Source organism: Hypanus sabinus, chromosome 14 (assembly GCF_030144855.1).
Source record: "Hypanus sabinus isolate sHypSab1 chromosome 14, sHypSab1.hap1, whole genome shotgun sequence".
Taxonomy (NCBI): domain Eukaryota; kingdom Metazoa; phylum Chordata; class Chondrichthyes; order Myliobatiformes; family Dasyatidae; genus Hypanus; species Hypanus sabinus.
In genome coordinates this window covers 46906861-46922746 of record NC_082719.1, presented here as the reverse complement: position 1 = coordinate 46922746, position 15886 = coordinate 46906861, and the positions used below count along the sequence as shown (strand labels likewise).

At 40.0% G+C, this 15886-nt stretch overlaps 1 protein-coding gene across 5 annotated transcripts in view; it reads left to right on the top strand.

The window, feature by feature from the left end:
• atp8a1 (ATPase phospholipid transporting 8A1) overlaps positions 1–15886 on the top strand; it is a 373263-nt gene that overhangs the window by 88239 nt on the left and 269138 nt on the right. For 4 of the 5 annotated variants that reach the window (XM_059989113.1, XM_059989114.1, XM_059989112.1 and 1 more), the window contains exon 4: positions 12787–12885. In XM_059989113.1, the coding sequence (XP_059845096.1) occupies positions 12787–12885 (99 nt within the window). Of the gene's footprint in view, positions 1–12786; positions 12886–15886 lie in introns of those variants that run through there. The other variant, XM_059989116.1, reaches the window with a different exon arrangement.

Sequence of the window (15886 nt, the reverse complement as noted above, 5' to 3'; positions counted from 1 at the left end):
GGTTTCTTAGGATGATGTATAAATTCATGTCCTTTCCATAATATGGAAGGTAAATTTCACAAAGCTATGCTATCACTTTAAACCCAAATCCATCCTTACACAGCAAATATAAAGACAGTGAGGTTTCTTCAGCTTCCCCATTTATTTTAAACTCATTGTGATGAGTTTTCTTTTGAAGCACAAACAAGCAAGCCAGCTTTGTAACTGAGACAGGCTGTATGGTACACAGATTTGTGTAGGGAGCGGTTTGAGTACAACACTGCTACAAGCAAACCCACAGAGTCACAGGGAGAGTGTGTAAGCTTCACACTGACAGCACCTGACAGCACAAATGTGATGATCGGTTGATATGATTTGCTTCAGTTCCTCAGTTCCTTCCAAGAGAAATGTTGGCCAGTTTCCTCCTGTGGTACAAACATAATCTTTCAGTGTCTTTTTGTCTGCAGTGTCAGAGATTGATGGATAACCTGATAAAAGTATATAAAATTAGCATAGACATAAAGAGGGTAAACAGCCTTTTACGAGGGATGTAAAAGTCAAATACTAGAGGGCATAGATTTAAGGTATCACTGTGAGATTTCTGATGCAAGTTTTTTTTAAACACGATGATAATTGCCTGGAATGTGCTTCCAGGTGATGGAAGCAGATATGGAGTGAATGAGATACTACTGGGGTTATTCTTGCAGAGAGCTCATGTGGTCTCTCTGTTATGTGATCACCTTACCTGCTGTTAATGTTGATTCCAAAATGCAATTATTTTTCTTCCCCACAAAAGCAATTCTCGTGTTCCTCCTGCCAAGTCCATGCATTTGTGGTATTAGTATAAGATCATAAGACATATGAACAGAATTAGGCCATTCTGTACATCAAGTCTGCTCCACCATTCCATCACTGCTAATTTATTATCCCTCTCAATCCATTCTCATGCCTTCTCCTGTAACTTCTGACACCCTTACTAGTCAGGAATTTATCAACCTCAGCTGTAAATATACCCAATGACTTGGCCATCACACCTGTCTGGGTCAATAAATTCAATGACTGACCACCCTCTGGCGAAAGAAATTCTTCCTCAGCTCTGGTATAAAGGGACATCTTTCCATTCTCAGGCTGTGCCCTCTAGGCCAAAGCTGCCCCACTATAGGAAGCACGTTCTCAATGTCCACCTTATCTAGGCCTGTTGATATTCAATAGGTGTCAATTCTCCCTCATTCTTCTAAAATCCAGAGACTACATTTCCAGAGCCATCAAACACTTCATACATTAACCCTTTCATTTCCAAGATCATTCTCGTTAACATCCTCTGTATTCTCCCCAATGCCAACACATCCTTTCTCAGATAAGGAGTCTAAATTTGTTCATGATGCTCCCAGGTGTGGTCTGACTAATGCCTTATAAATCCTGCATCCCTTTGCTCCTCTGATTTTTTTGAATTTTCTTCCCATTCAGAAAATAGTCTATTATATAAAGGTTGATTATCCATCGTAAAAGGAATAAGTCTATTTTGAATTATAGATCTTTTTGCTAATAAAGATTTCTTTGTCTCATCATCAACATTTATCTTATTCCATAAGTCAACTTTTATATAATTGGTTTCAAAAAGGGATTAGATATATAGGATATTGTTTTGGAGGAGGTATATTAATGTCATTTGATCAATTAAAGAATAAATATAAAGTATCAAACAACACTCTTTTTTGTTACTTCCAATTAAGGGTTTATTTAAGAGAAAAATTAGGTCAAACAATGTTATTGCCGAAATCTAATGAAATAGAAAGTTTAATTCAAAAAGGAAAGACTAAAAAAATTATTTCTTGTATGTATAGTTTGATTCAAAAACAGGCAATTAAACAAGGAATCCATAAGTCAAGACAAAAATGGGAAAGTGATTTGAATATTAAAATTGAAGAGACAAATTGGTCAAGACTATGTCTTGACAGTATGACAAATACAATAAATGTCCGGTTAAGATTAGTGCAATATAATTTTTTACATCAATTATATATTACACCACAAAAAATAAATAAATTAAACCCTAATTTATCTGATCAGTGTTTCCGATGTAAACAAGAGATCGGTACTTTTTTACATTCTACTTGGTCTTGTTCTAAAATTCAACCTTTTTGGACAAATTTAAGAGTTTTATTGGAACAGATTATTGGACCACAACTTCCACATAATCCAATATTATTTTTATTAGGTGATATTGAAGGGATAAAATCGAAACCCAAATTGAATAAATATCAGAAAGAATTTATAAAAATTGCACTGGCAGTAGCCAAAAAGGCTATTGCAGTTACTTGGAAATCAGATGCATACTTAAGTATAGATCGTTGGAAGAATGAAATTTACAGCTGTATTCCACTTGAAAAAATTACTTATAATTTAAGAGATAAATATGAAACATTTTTGAAAATTTGGCGCCCTTATTTACAAAAGACAGGATTAAATATATAGGTGCTCCGAAGATAAAATAATTGGTTATTTGGGGAAATAAATAAATATATATACTAAAGTTATTACAAACTCCATGGAGCATGTGGAGATCTTCCGATATCCAGCACTCTTTCTTTCTTTTTTTTTCTATAGGGATGTTAGGGGGGGGGAGGGGGAAGGGTATATATATTTTTTAACATACTTTTTCTTCCTGTAATTATTTGAAAACTCGATAAAAAAAGTTTTTTAAAAAAAGAAAATAGTCTATTTATTTCTTCTACTAAACACGTGACCATACACTTCCCTGCACTATATTCAATTTGCTGTTTCTTTGCATCGTCTTCTAATTCATCCAAGTCCTTCTGCAGACTCCCTGCTTCCTCAACACTACCTGCCCCTCCAACTATCATTGTATATTCACACACTTGGTCACAAAGCTATCTTAATTCCATCCTCCAAATCATTGACATATAGCGTGAAGAGAAGCAGTCCCAACACCAACTCTTGTGGAACACACTAATCACTGGCAGCCTACCAGAAAAGACCCTTTTATCCCCACTCTGTCTCCTGTGAGTCAGTCAATCTTCAACCCATGCTAATATCCTTCCTGTATTGCCATTGGCTCTTGTTAAGTAGCCTAATGTGTGTACCTTATCGACCTTCTGAAAATCCAGGTATGCATTCACGGACTGTCCGTTGTCTAACCTGCTTACTATTTCCTCAAAGAGTTTCAACAGATTTGTCATATATCATTTTTCCTTAAAAAATCATATTGACTGGCTTATTTTATAATGTGTCTCCAAATACCCTAAAGCTTCATCCTTAATAATGGGCTCCAACATCTTTCCAACCACTGAATTCAGGTAAACTGGCCTATCATATCCTGTCTTCTGCCTCCTGCCTTTCAAAAGAGTGAATTTTCTAGCTCTTCAGAAACATTCTAGAATTTAGTGCTTCTTGAAAGATAATTACTAATGCCTCCACAACCTCTTCAGCTATCTCTTTCGGAGCCATCCAGGTGACTTACCTAACTTCAGACCTTTCTGCTTTCCAAGTACCCTTTTTTTGTAATAGCAAACTACACTTACTTCTACACCCTGACATTCTTGAATTTCTAGCATGCTTCCACAGTAAAGACTGATGGAAAATATTTATTAAGATTGTCTGCTATTTTTCTTCCATAACTACCTCTACTGGTACAGTATCTACTCTTGTTTCTCTTTTACTCTTCAGATATGTGCAGAAGCTTCTGGTACGTTCTCTTATATTATTAGCTAGTTTACCTTCCTATTTCATCTTTTCTCTCCTTATAGCTTTTTCAGTTGCCTTCTGTTGGTTTTTAAAACCTATCCAATCCTCTAACTTCCTACTAATTTTGCTGCATTATATGCTCCCTCTTACTATTATCTTGTCTCTAACTTGTCACCCACAGTTGCCTTATCCTCATCCTCGTTTTATAATACTATTTCTTCCTTAGGATGTATCTGTCTCGTACCTTCCAAATTGATTCCAGAAACTCCAGCCATTGCTGTTCTCCCATCATCCCTGCTAGTGTCCCCTTCCAACCAATTTTGGCCAGCTCCTCTCTTGTGCCTTTGTAATTCCTTTTGCTCCCTTTTATACTGATAGATCTGTACTTGGCTTCTCCTTATCAAACTGCAGGGTGAATTACAGATTTGGTTCATTATGCAGCACTCATTGCCTTTTCCCTGATGGGCTACAAGATTGCTTTTTAGAACAACCATAAGTTGCTCTAAAAAGCCATCTTGTAGGCATTCTACAAATTGACTCTTTGGATCCAGTGCCTTTTGGACTCTTTGGACTCTTTGATTTTCCGAATCTACTTGCACATTGAAATCCCCTGTGACCACAGTAACATTGTCCATTGACATGCGTTTTCTATCTCCCATTGAAATTTATATCCCAAATCCTGGCTTTTGTTCAGAGGCCTGTATTTAACTCTAATTAGGGTCTTTTTACCTTTGCAGTCTCTTAACTCTACTCACAAGGATTCTCCATCTTCTGACCCTATCTCACCTCTTTCTAAGGATTTGGTTTCAGTTTTTACTGAGACACCCTACCTCCTTTGCCTCCCTGCCTGTCCTTTCGATACAATGTGTAATCCAGCTTGATGCTGCACTGTAGGAGAGATGTTGAAAACTTAATGTTTATACTTTTTCTGTAAATAATGCCAGAAAGTTGAATTGATTGAGCTTCAAGAAGTTTAAGTCCACTTTCTGTTGAAGTCCTACCCAATGTAAAATCATTTTAAGCATTACTGTCGTGATTTGCTCTTTTTCTGCTGTCACGGTCATCTCAGGTAGATGATGGCGATAAGATATAGCACCAGAATTAGCACATTTGGCCCATTGTGTCTGCTCTGCTGTTTCATCATGGCTGATTCATTTTCCTCTTAGCCCCAATCTTCTGCCTTTTCCTTGTAGCTCTTCATGCCCTGAGTAATCAAGAACCTATCACCTCTGCCTTAAATATACCCAATGACTTGGCCTCCACAGCCACCTGTGGCAATGAATTCCACAGATTCACCACCCTCTGGCTAAAGAAATTCCTCTTCATCTCTATTCTAAGTGGCCGCCTCTTCTGAAGCTGCCTCCTCTGGTTTTGGACCCTACACCATAGGAAACATCCATAGGAAAAATCTATTCTTTCAACATTCAATAGGTTCCAATTATGTCACTCAATCTTCTGAATTCTATTGAGTACAGGCCCAGAACCATCAATCAGTCCTCACTAGGTAATACTTCCATTACTGGATTCATTCTCGTGAGCTGCCTCTGAACCCTCTCCAATATCAACGCATCCTTCTTTAGATAAGGGGCACAAAACTGCTCACAATACTCCAAGTGAGGCCTCTCCGGTGCTTTATAAAGCCTCAATATTACCACCTTTTATATTCTAATCCTCCTGAAATTAATGTTAACATTACATTTCCCTTCCTCACTACTGACTCAACCTGCAAATTAACCTTTAAAGAATCCTGCATGAGGACACTCAAGTCCCTTTGCATCTGAGTTTTGAATTATCTCTCCACTTAGAAAATGATCTACACTTCTGTTTCTTCTGACAAAGTGCATGACTGTACACTTCCCAACACTGTATTCCATTTGTCAATTTACCCATTCTTCTAATCTGCCTTAAGTCCTTCTGCAGTCTCCCTGCTTCCTCAACACAACCTGATCCTCCACCTGTCTTCGTATTGTCTACAACCTTGGCTAGAAAGCTATCAATTCTGTCATCCAAATCATTCACATTTAATGTAGAAAAGTAGTCCCAACATAGACCACCTGTGGAACACCACTGGTCGCTGGCAGCCGATCAGAGAAGGCCACTTTTATTTCCACTCTTTGCCTCATGCTAAGCGGTCAATACTCTCACCAAGCTAGAATCTTTCCTGTAAAACCATGGGCTCTTGTTAAGCAGCCTCATGTGGCACCTTGTCAAAGCCCTTCTAAAAATCAAAGTACACAACATCCACTGATTCTCCTTTGTCTATCCTGCTTGTTAATTCTTCAAAGAATTACAAGTTTGTCAGGAAAAATGTTCCCTTAAGGAAGCCATGCTGACTTCGGCCTATCTTATCATTTGCCTCCCAAGTACCCCGAAAACATTTCTTTGACAATTGACTCCATCGTCTTCCCAGCCACTGAGATCAGGCTAACCAGCCTGTAGTTTCTTTACTTCTGCCTCTCCCTTCTTGAAGAGTAGAGTGTTATTTGCAATTTTCCAACCCTCCAGAACCATGCAGGAATCTATTGATTCCTGAAAGCTCATTACCATTGCTTCCTCAATCTCTTCAGCCACCTCTTTCAGAATCCTGGGGTGTAGATTAAGTGATTTATCTACCTTCAACCCTTTCAGTTTCTTAAGCACCTTCTCCCTAGTAATGGCAACTTCACTGATCTGCCCCCTTGCACTCTTGAAATTCCGTCATACTGAGTCTTCCACAATGGAGACAGACGCAAAATACTTATGCAATAAAGACGGATGTAAAATTGTACAGTTCATCCTCCATTTCTTTGTTCCCCAATTACTACATTTCTATCATTTTTCAGCAGTCAGTTATCTACTCTCACCTTTCTTTTACTCATGATATATCTGAAGAAACTTCTGGTATCCTCAGTAATATAATTGGTTAGCTCATCTTTGTATTCTATCTTCTCCCTCTTTATTACTTTTTAGTTGCCTTCTGTTAGTTTTCAAAAACTTCCTATTAATTTTTGCTCTTATTATATGCCCTCTCTTTGGCTGATATGCTGGTTTTGACTTCCCTTGACAGCCATGGTTACATTGACATACTTTAGAACACTACTATTTTGGGATGTATCTATCCAGTACCATTGCTGCTCTGCCATCATCCCTGCTGGTGTCTCCTCCAATCAGTTTAGTTAGCGCCTCTCTCATGCCACTGTAATTCCTTTTATTCCATTGTACTGATACTTCTGACTTTAGCTTCTCCCTCTCAAATTGCAGGGTGAATAATATGACCAGTGTCTCCTAAGGGTTCCTTTATCTTAAGCTGTCTAATCAATTCTGGTTCATTGCGTGACAGTCAATCCAGAATAGTTGATCTCGTAGTGAGCTCTACCACAAGCTGTGCTAAAAGACCATCTCATATGCATTCTACAAATTCCCTCTCTTGGGATCCAGCACCAACCTAGTTTTCCCAATCTTCTTGCAATCCCCCATGATGACAGTAACATTGCCCTTTTAATGTGCTTTTTCTATCTCCCACTGTAATTTGTAGCCCACATACTGGCTACTATTTGGAGGCCTATATATCACTCAAATTGGGGTCTTTTTACCTTTGAGGTTTCTTAGCTATACCCACAAGGATTCCACACCTTACAATCCAATGTCACCTCTTTCTAAGGATTTGATTTATTTTTTTACTAACAGAACCACGCCACCCTCTCTGCTGACAAACCTACCGCAATTCTTTGAGGAAGTTACAAGCAGTGTAGACAAAGGAGATGTAGTAGATGTGGTGTACTATGATTTTCAAGAGACCTTTGACAAGGTGCCACATACAAGGCTGCTTAGCAAGATAAGAGCCCATAGAATTACAGGGAAGTTTCTAGCATGGATAGAGCATTGGCTGGTCAGCAGAAAACAGATTCTGGCTGGCTGCCGGGTACCAGTGGAGTTCCACAGGAGTTGGTGTTGGGACGGCTGCTTTTTATGGTGTATGTCAATGATTTGGACTATGGGATTAATGGATTTGTGGCTAAATTTGCCAATGATACAAAGATAAGTGGAGGAGCAGGTAGTGCTGAGGAAACAGAGAGATTTAGATAGTTTAGGGGAATGGACAAAGAAGTAATATTATTTAGATGGGGAGAGAAAATTCAAAATGCAGACATGCAAAGGGATTTGGGAGTCCTTGTGCAAGATACCCAAAAGGTTACCCTCCAGGTTAAGTCAGTTTTGAAGAATGCAAATGCAATGTTGGCATTCGTTTCTGGAGGTATAGAATATAAGAGCAGGGAAGTGATGTTGAGGCTCTATAAGTCACTTGTGAGACCACATTTGGAGTATTGTGTGCAGTTTTGGGCTCCTTACTTTAGAATGGATATACTGACATTGGAGATGGTTCATAGGAGATTCACGAGAATAATTCTAGGAATGAAAGGGTGACCGTATGAGAAACGTCTGGCAGCTCTTGGGCTGCGTGCCCTGGAGTTCAAGAGAATGAGGGGGATCTCATAGAAACATTCCACATGTTAAAAGGCAAAGTTATTTCCCATGACAGGGGTTTCGAGGACAAGAGGGCAGGACTTCAGGATTGAAGGACGTACTTTTAGAACTGAGATGTGGAGAAATTACTTTAGTCAGAGGGTAGTAAATCTGTGGAATTTGTTGCCCTAGGCGGCTCTGGAGGCCGAGTCATTGGGTGTACAGGTGACCCCTGCTTTATGAATGCTAGCTTTATGCCGCTTCACTTTTACAAAAGACCTAAATTAGTAACCTGCTTTCGCATTACAAAGAGGATTTTGGTTTTTACGACAATTTTTCCAATATAAATTAATGGTTCTTTGCTTTACGCCATTTTGGCTTAAAGGTTTCATAGGAATGCTCTACCTTTGTAAAGGTGGGGGGGACACCTGTATTTCAGGCAGAGATAGGTTCTTGAATAGCCATGGCATCAAAGGGTATGGGGTGAAAGCAGGGGAGTGGGGATGACTAGAAGAATTGGATCAACCCATGATTGAATGGCAAAGCAGACTTGATGGGCTGAATGGCCCACTTCTGCTCCTTATCTTATGGTCTTATGCTTGCCTATCTGACCTTTCGATACAATGTGTATGCTTGGATGTTAAGCTCCCAGCTATAATCTTCTTTCACCGACAGCTCGGTGATGATGCCCACAGTGTCATGCCTGCCAAACGTTAACTGCTATAAGTTCTTCTACCTTATTGCATGTACTGTGTGTATTCAAATATAACACCTGCAGTTCTGTATTCATTACCCTTTGTGATTTTGTCCCCCGTTTACATTATCATCCTGCTAAATGCAAATTTTCCCTATCATTAGCCTGTCCTTGCCAGCATTTCTCAGTACTCACTACCTCTGTTGTAAACCAACTGCCCCATCCTCAGCTCTATCATAAGAACATAAGAAATAGGAGTAGGAGTAGGCCAACTGGCCCATCGAGCCTGCCCCACCATTCAATAAGATCATGGCTGATCTGTCTGTAAACTCAGCTCCATCTACCTGCCTTTTCTTCATAACTCTTAATTCCCTTACGAAGTAAAAACCTATCTAACTGTATCTTAAATACAAACGTATATTTGGTGAAGAAGCTTCAGCTGCTTCCCTGCGCAGAGAATTCCACAGATGCACCACCCTCTGGGAAAAACAGTTTGTCCTTATCTCCGTCCTAAATCTTCTCCCCTGAATCTTGGGTCAATGTCCCCTAGTTCTAGTCTCACCTACCAATGGCAACAACTTTCCTACTTCTATCTTATCTATCCCTTTCAAAATTTTGTATGTTTCTATAAAGTCCCCTCTCATTCTTCTGAACTCTGGAAAGTATAGTCCCAGGTGACTCAGTCTTTCCTCATAGGTTAACCCCTTCATCCCTGGAATCAACCTGGTGAACCTCCTCTGCACAGCCTCCAAAGCCAGTATATCCCTCCTCAAGTATGGAGACCAGAACTGCACACAGTACTCCAGCTGCAGTCTCACCAGTACCCTGTATAGTTGCAGCATGACCTCCCTGCTCTTAAATTCAATCCCTCTAGCAATGAAAGCCAACAGACCGTTTGCCGTCTTAATAACCTGTTCTACCTGCAAGGCAACTTTTTGTGATTCATGCACAAGCATTTCCAAGTCCCTCTGCACAACAGCATGCTGCAATCTTTCACCATTTAAATAATAATCTGCTCTTCTATTATTCCTTCCAAAGTGGATGATCTCACATTTACCAACATCGTATTCCATCTGCCAGACCTTGGCCCACTCACTTAACCTATCTGTATCCCTCTGCAGACTCTCCACCTCCTCTGTACAATTTGCTTTCCACTCAGTTTAGTGTCATCAGCAAATTTTACTACGGTACACTTAGTCCCCTCTTCCAAATCATCAATGTAAATGGCAAACATCTGCAGACCCAGCACCAACCCCTGCGGCACCTCACTCACCACTGACTGCCAACCGGAGAAACACCCATTTATACCAACTCTCTGCCTTTTATTGGTTAACCAATCCACTATCCATGCCAATACACTTCCTCCGACTCCATACATGCATTCCTGTTCCCATCGGCCTGCCAAGTTAGTTTGAACCATCCTGAACAGCTCTAACAAGCCTGGTCAACATTGACATTACATGATGAGATGTGAAATGATAGTATGGTGGTTAACATAATGCTTTATATCATCAGCAGTGCAGGTTCAATTCCTGCCACTGTTTGAAAGGAGTTTGTACATTCTTCCAGTGTCGACTTTGGTTTCCTCCCACATTCCTAAGACTTGTGGGTTAATAAGTTGTGGGCATGCTGTGTTGGCACCGGAAGCACAGCGAAACTTATGTGCTGCCCCCCAGCACATCTTCAGACTGCATTGGTCATTGGCACAAATGACACATTTCACTGTATGTCTCAATGTTTTAATGTACATGTGACAAAGCTCATCTGTACTCTTTAATCAATATATACAGGGTAAATAGCCTCTTATTGACAGAGGTTGGAACAGTGTCTCAACTTATTATCTCTTCAAGGAGTACTGTACATGACACTGATAGTAAAGACTGTCTGTGACTTAAAGTGCACCATGTACTGTTTTCATATATTCTAATTTCTATGATAAACGTTTGTTGCCCAAAACTCTTTGTGCAGATTTTGTTTTCTGTGAACAAGTAACTAAAATCCTTTGATATTTTGATCTATAAAGCTGAAGCTGAAGCTGGTGCTGTTTGTAAGGGCTTGGAACCACATCAGCCATGGTCTGCTCCAAGCTTGGCATGTTCTCTCCTAGAGACATGAACATTACTGATTTCTCTCTCCCTATGAGTCAACACACAAACGTCATTTAACAGGAGGTGTGCATAGATCTGATACTGCTGACAGAAGTTTAGCACTATGAAAATGTCTCAATGGTTTTTTGGTGGCTGCCAATTTGACCATATAGCGTCGTTACAGTACACTGTTTAACACCAAATTTGAGGGAAATCAGCTTCTTGGTGATTAGACTTTGGATATGCATCCTATCCAAAGATTTAACCTTGCTTCATAGATATTGTGTTGTTATATAAAGGCTGGTGGAGGAGTTCATTGACTGACTTTATTATAAAACAGTTCAGAAGTAATTAATGCAAGGGAGTTGGAGTTTAGAAATGGCTGCCAATGTACAGAGTATTGGTAAAGCCACAACTGGAGTGGTGTTTTCAATTCTCATTCCCTTATTCCACAGAGGAGATTTCTAGCTTTGAAGCAATGTATGAGGGATTAATTAATTCCTGAAAGCAGAGTTTGTCCTATTTTGAGCAGAAAACTAACTGCTCACTGAGCTCAGCAGGCCAGCCAGCTTCCCATCCTGGAAACAAAGGGTTTTCCTTTGATCCCTAGAAGTCTGTAGTGAGGAAGGCAAATGCGATCATTAGCATTCATTTCAAGAGGACTAGAATATAAAAGCGAGGATGTAATTTTGAGACTTTATAAAAGTACAGATGAGGCTCACTTGGAATATTGTGAGCATTGCTGGGCCCCTTATCCTACAAAGGACATTCTGAAACTGAACAGGATTCAAAAGAGGTTCACAAAAATGATTTCAGGGTTGGGTGGCTTGACATATGAAAAGCATTTGATGGCTCTAGGTCTGTATTCACTAGAATTCAGGAGAATGAGGGGTGATCTTATTGAAACCTATCGAGTGGTGAAAGGCCTTGATAACGAGGATGTGTGGGAGATGTTTCTTATGCTGGGAGAGCCTAAGACCTGAGAACAGAGCGGTGTCCTTTTAGAATGGAGATGTTGAGGAATTTCTTTAGCCAGAGAGTGGTGAATCTGTGGAATTTGATGCCACAGGCAGCTGGGGAGATCAGGTCTTTATGGATATTTAATGTAGATTCTTGACTGGTCAAGCCATGAAGGGATGCGGGGAGACGACACGAGATTGGGGCTGAGAGGAAAATTGAATACATCCATGATGAAATGGCAGAGCAGACTTGACTCAGAGTATGACGGGGAGATGGCTGGTATAAGGAAGTGAGAGGGAGGGATGAGGTGGAAGCTGGTACACAACAGATGGATCGATGCCAGGAAGAGTTGATGGACAGGTGGATCCAGGCTGGAGAGGGCATAGTGGCAAAACTGATGCGAGGCAGGGAGGTGATCATTAGAGACAAAGGGCTGAATGTTTATATGGTGCCATTCAAGGTCATTAATTATATGCTGCAGTCTGTTACCCCTCAACCTTAGTGATCTGCATGGAGTCCCTCTCAGAGCTTGCTAAACTACCTTTTTCTAATATCCCTATCCAACTGAGTTGGAGCAGGAAAGAGGGAATGGTATCAGTAATGTCCTTTTGGCTCTTTCCACATTACCTCTAAGTATCTCCAAAGGTCCATTTTCTTATGTAAATCTCAATTACATCATCTAAAAATGTAGACTTAATATTCACATTTACAATAGCTACATGACTTAGCACTCTCTGTTCTCACAGCCACTACATTTGATCTGCTGCCAACGTTCATGAATTGAACTCTTGAATGTAAGTTGGGCTAAGTGTTCATCACTGGTATGTTGTGATGCCCTGTGTAAGTATGAATGGTAATTGGGATGCTCTGTGGAAAGGCAATCTATATACTTGTATCTTTCTTTCATTTTTTGTCCAGCAAATCCCTGATGTCTCCCCGACTGGTCGTTATACAACCTTGGTCCCACTGTTATTCATTCTTCTCGTGGCTGCAGTCAAAGAAATAATAGAAGACATTGTAAGTGATCACCCATTTAAATGTTATAAAAGCAACTGTTTTTCTGTGTGTTTGATATTTGGGGCAGGAAGGTGTTTAGTTAAAGTAAGATAATATTTGAAGTGTTTTGAGTATTTGTCTGGAGATAAAGTGCTACATTTTTCAAAAAGGTGCTGAGGAACATGTATCTACAGAACACATTTCTGGAAACAGACCTGATGACTACAGTGTCTTTAAAATGGGATAGATGAATCCGTCACCAATCAGATGGCTCAGACTTATTCATTCTAATGTCTTAATTTTAATATCTCCATCAATTTATAAACACGAGTGGTTAGCAACGGGGCAATAAACTTTTCATCATCTTAGTAGCTGTTGAATCAAAGCTGCAGGGGATGGCAGCAGAAAATATTAAATGTGAAGGAGGGTGCTTTCAAAGCACAAATTGTGTTGATTTGAAAGTGGAGATTTCTTGCTGTTTGTAGTGGAAAAATATTTGAATCTTTTTTCTCATTTCCTCTACCATGAAGTTATAAAGAAAATGGACATAACCACTGAAATTGAAACTGCTAGGAAAACAGTGGCTAGGATTTTGTGGCAGAAACATCTGCAAAATTACTGGCATTCACTTAGCAGGTGATACAGAATTCTTCCACATTTCATCAAATAAATCAAAAAAATCACTAGAGTTGGCGTGAATCTAAGTGTTTTACGAATTGTTTGCTCAAAAAAAAACATTGAGAATCGTTGTCTTTGCTGCATGATTTTGTTAACTCCCTCAGTGATTTTGAACCACCACCAGATTTGTTCGCTAGTTTCCACTAGTTTTCTGTTAGCACATTACAATCTCTACCCTCACAGTATTATTCATTTCATTTAACTGATTTGTGGATACATTCTGTAGCAATTGCTTGCTTCTCCAACCCTTGTATTGTGCACTTTTATGTTTTAAATCCAGCAGCCTTTTAAAATTGCACAATGTAATTTCACCAAATTAAGTTAATCATTGGACTGCTACGGTGGTGCATGGTTCAGCACTGCTTATTTCTCAGCCATTAAACAGGCCTTTAGTACCAAACGTGATTACCAGGAAGCAGATCACATAGAACCATAGAACATTACAGCAGAGAAACAGGCCTTTTGGCTCTTCTTGGCTGTGCCAAACCATTTTTCTGCCTACTCCCACTGACCTGCATCTGGCCCATATCCCTCCAAACCCCTCTCATCCATATACCTGTCCAAGTTTTTCTTAAATGTCATGTGAGCCCACATTCACCACTTCATCTGGCAGCTCATTCCACACTCCCACCACTCTGTGCGTGAAGAAGCCTCCCCAATGTTCCCTTTAAACTTTTCTCCCTTCACCTGTAACCCATGACCTCTGGTTTTTTCCTCCCCTGGCCTCAGTGGAAAAAGCCTGCTTGTATTCACTCTATCTATACCCATCATAATTTTATACACCTCTATCAAATCACTCCTCATTCTTCTACGCTCCAGGGAATAAAGTCCTAACCTATTCAACCTTTCTCTGTAACTCAGTTTCTCAAGTCCCGGCAACATTCTTGTAAACTTTCTCTGCACTCTTTCAGCCTTATTAATATCCTTCCTGTAATTTGGTGACCAAAACTGCACACAATACTCCAAATTTGGTCTCACCAATGTCTTGTACAACCTTACCATTACATTCCAACTCTTATACTCAATACTTTGATTTATAAAGGCCAATGTACCAAAAGCTCTCTTTACAACCGTATCTACTTGTGACGCTACTTTTAGGGAATTATGTACCTGTACCCCCAGATCCCTCTGTTCTACTGCACTCCTCAGTGTCCTACCATTTACCTTGTATGTTCTACGTTGGTTTGACCTTCCGAAGTGCAATAACTCACACTTGTCCACATTAAACTCTATTTGCCATTTTTCAGCCCATTCCTCCAACTGGTCCAAATCCCTCTGCAAGCTTTGAAAACCTTCCTCACTGTCCACTACACCTCTAATCTTTGTATCATCAGCAAATTTACTGATCCAATTTGCTACATTATCATCCAGAACATTGATATAGATGACAAATAACAATGGACCCAGCACTGGTCCCTGTGGCACACCACTAGTCACAGGCCTCCACTCAGAGTAGCAATCCTCCACTACCACTCTCTGGCTTCTTCCATTGAGCCAATGTCTAATCCAATTTACTACCTCTCCATGTATACCTAGCGATTGAATCTTCCTAACTAACCTCCCATGCGGGACCTTGTCAAAGGCCTTACTGAAGTCCATGTAGACAACGTCCATTGCCTTCCCTTCATCCACTTTTCTGGTAACTTGCTTGAAAAACTCTAATAGATTGGTTAAACATGACCTACCATGCACAAAGCCATGCTAACTTTTTCTAATAAGTCCCTATCTATCCAAACACTTGTAGATCCTATCTCTTAGTATTCCTTCCAATAATTTACCTACTACCAATGCCAAACTTACCAGCCTATAATTTCCCAGCTTACTTTTTGAGCCTTTTTTAAACAACAGAACTGCATGAGCTATCCTCCAATCCTCTGGCACCTGACCCATGGAAATCGACATTTTAAATATTTCTGCCAGGGTCCCTGCAATTTCAACACTAGTCTCCTTCAAGGTCTGAGGGAATACCCTGTCAGGTCCTGGGGTTTTATTTACTCTGATTTGCCACATGGGGAAAGTTACGTCACACTGGATGAACAGGCGGTGCAAGCAGAAGGCAATAAATTGCTTTACCTAGATTAGTTTGAGATATTTGAATGTCACCTGAGTTAGTATTACTAAATAGTTGGAACGCCTTACAATTAGGATGAATTTGGAATCTGGTCCACCCCACTTTGTGAGCAACACACACAAAATGCTGGAGGAACTTGCAGACCAGGCAGCATCTGTGGAAAACAGGACAGTTGACCCTTCAGGCAGCTTTTTGTGTGTGATTCTCAGATTTCCAACATCAGCAGATTTTCTTTAGCTTGTGATTTGACCACCCCACAATGTCAACACTTCA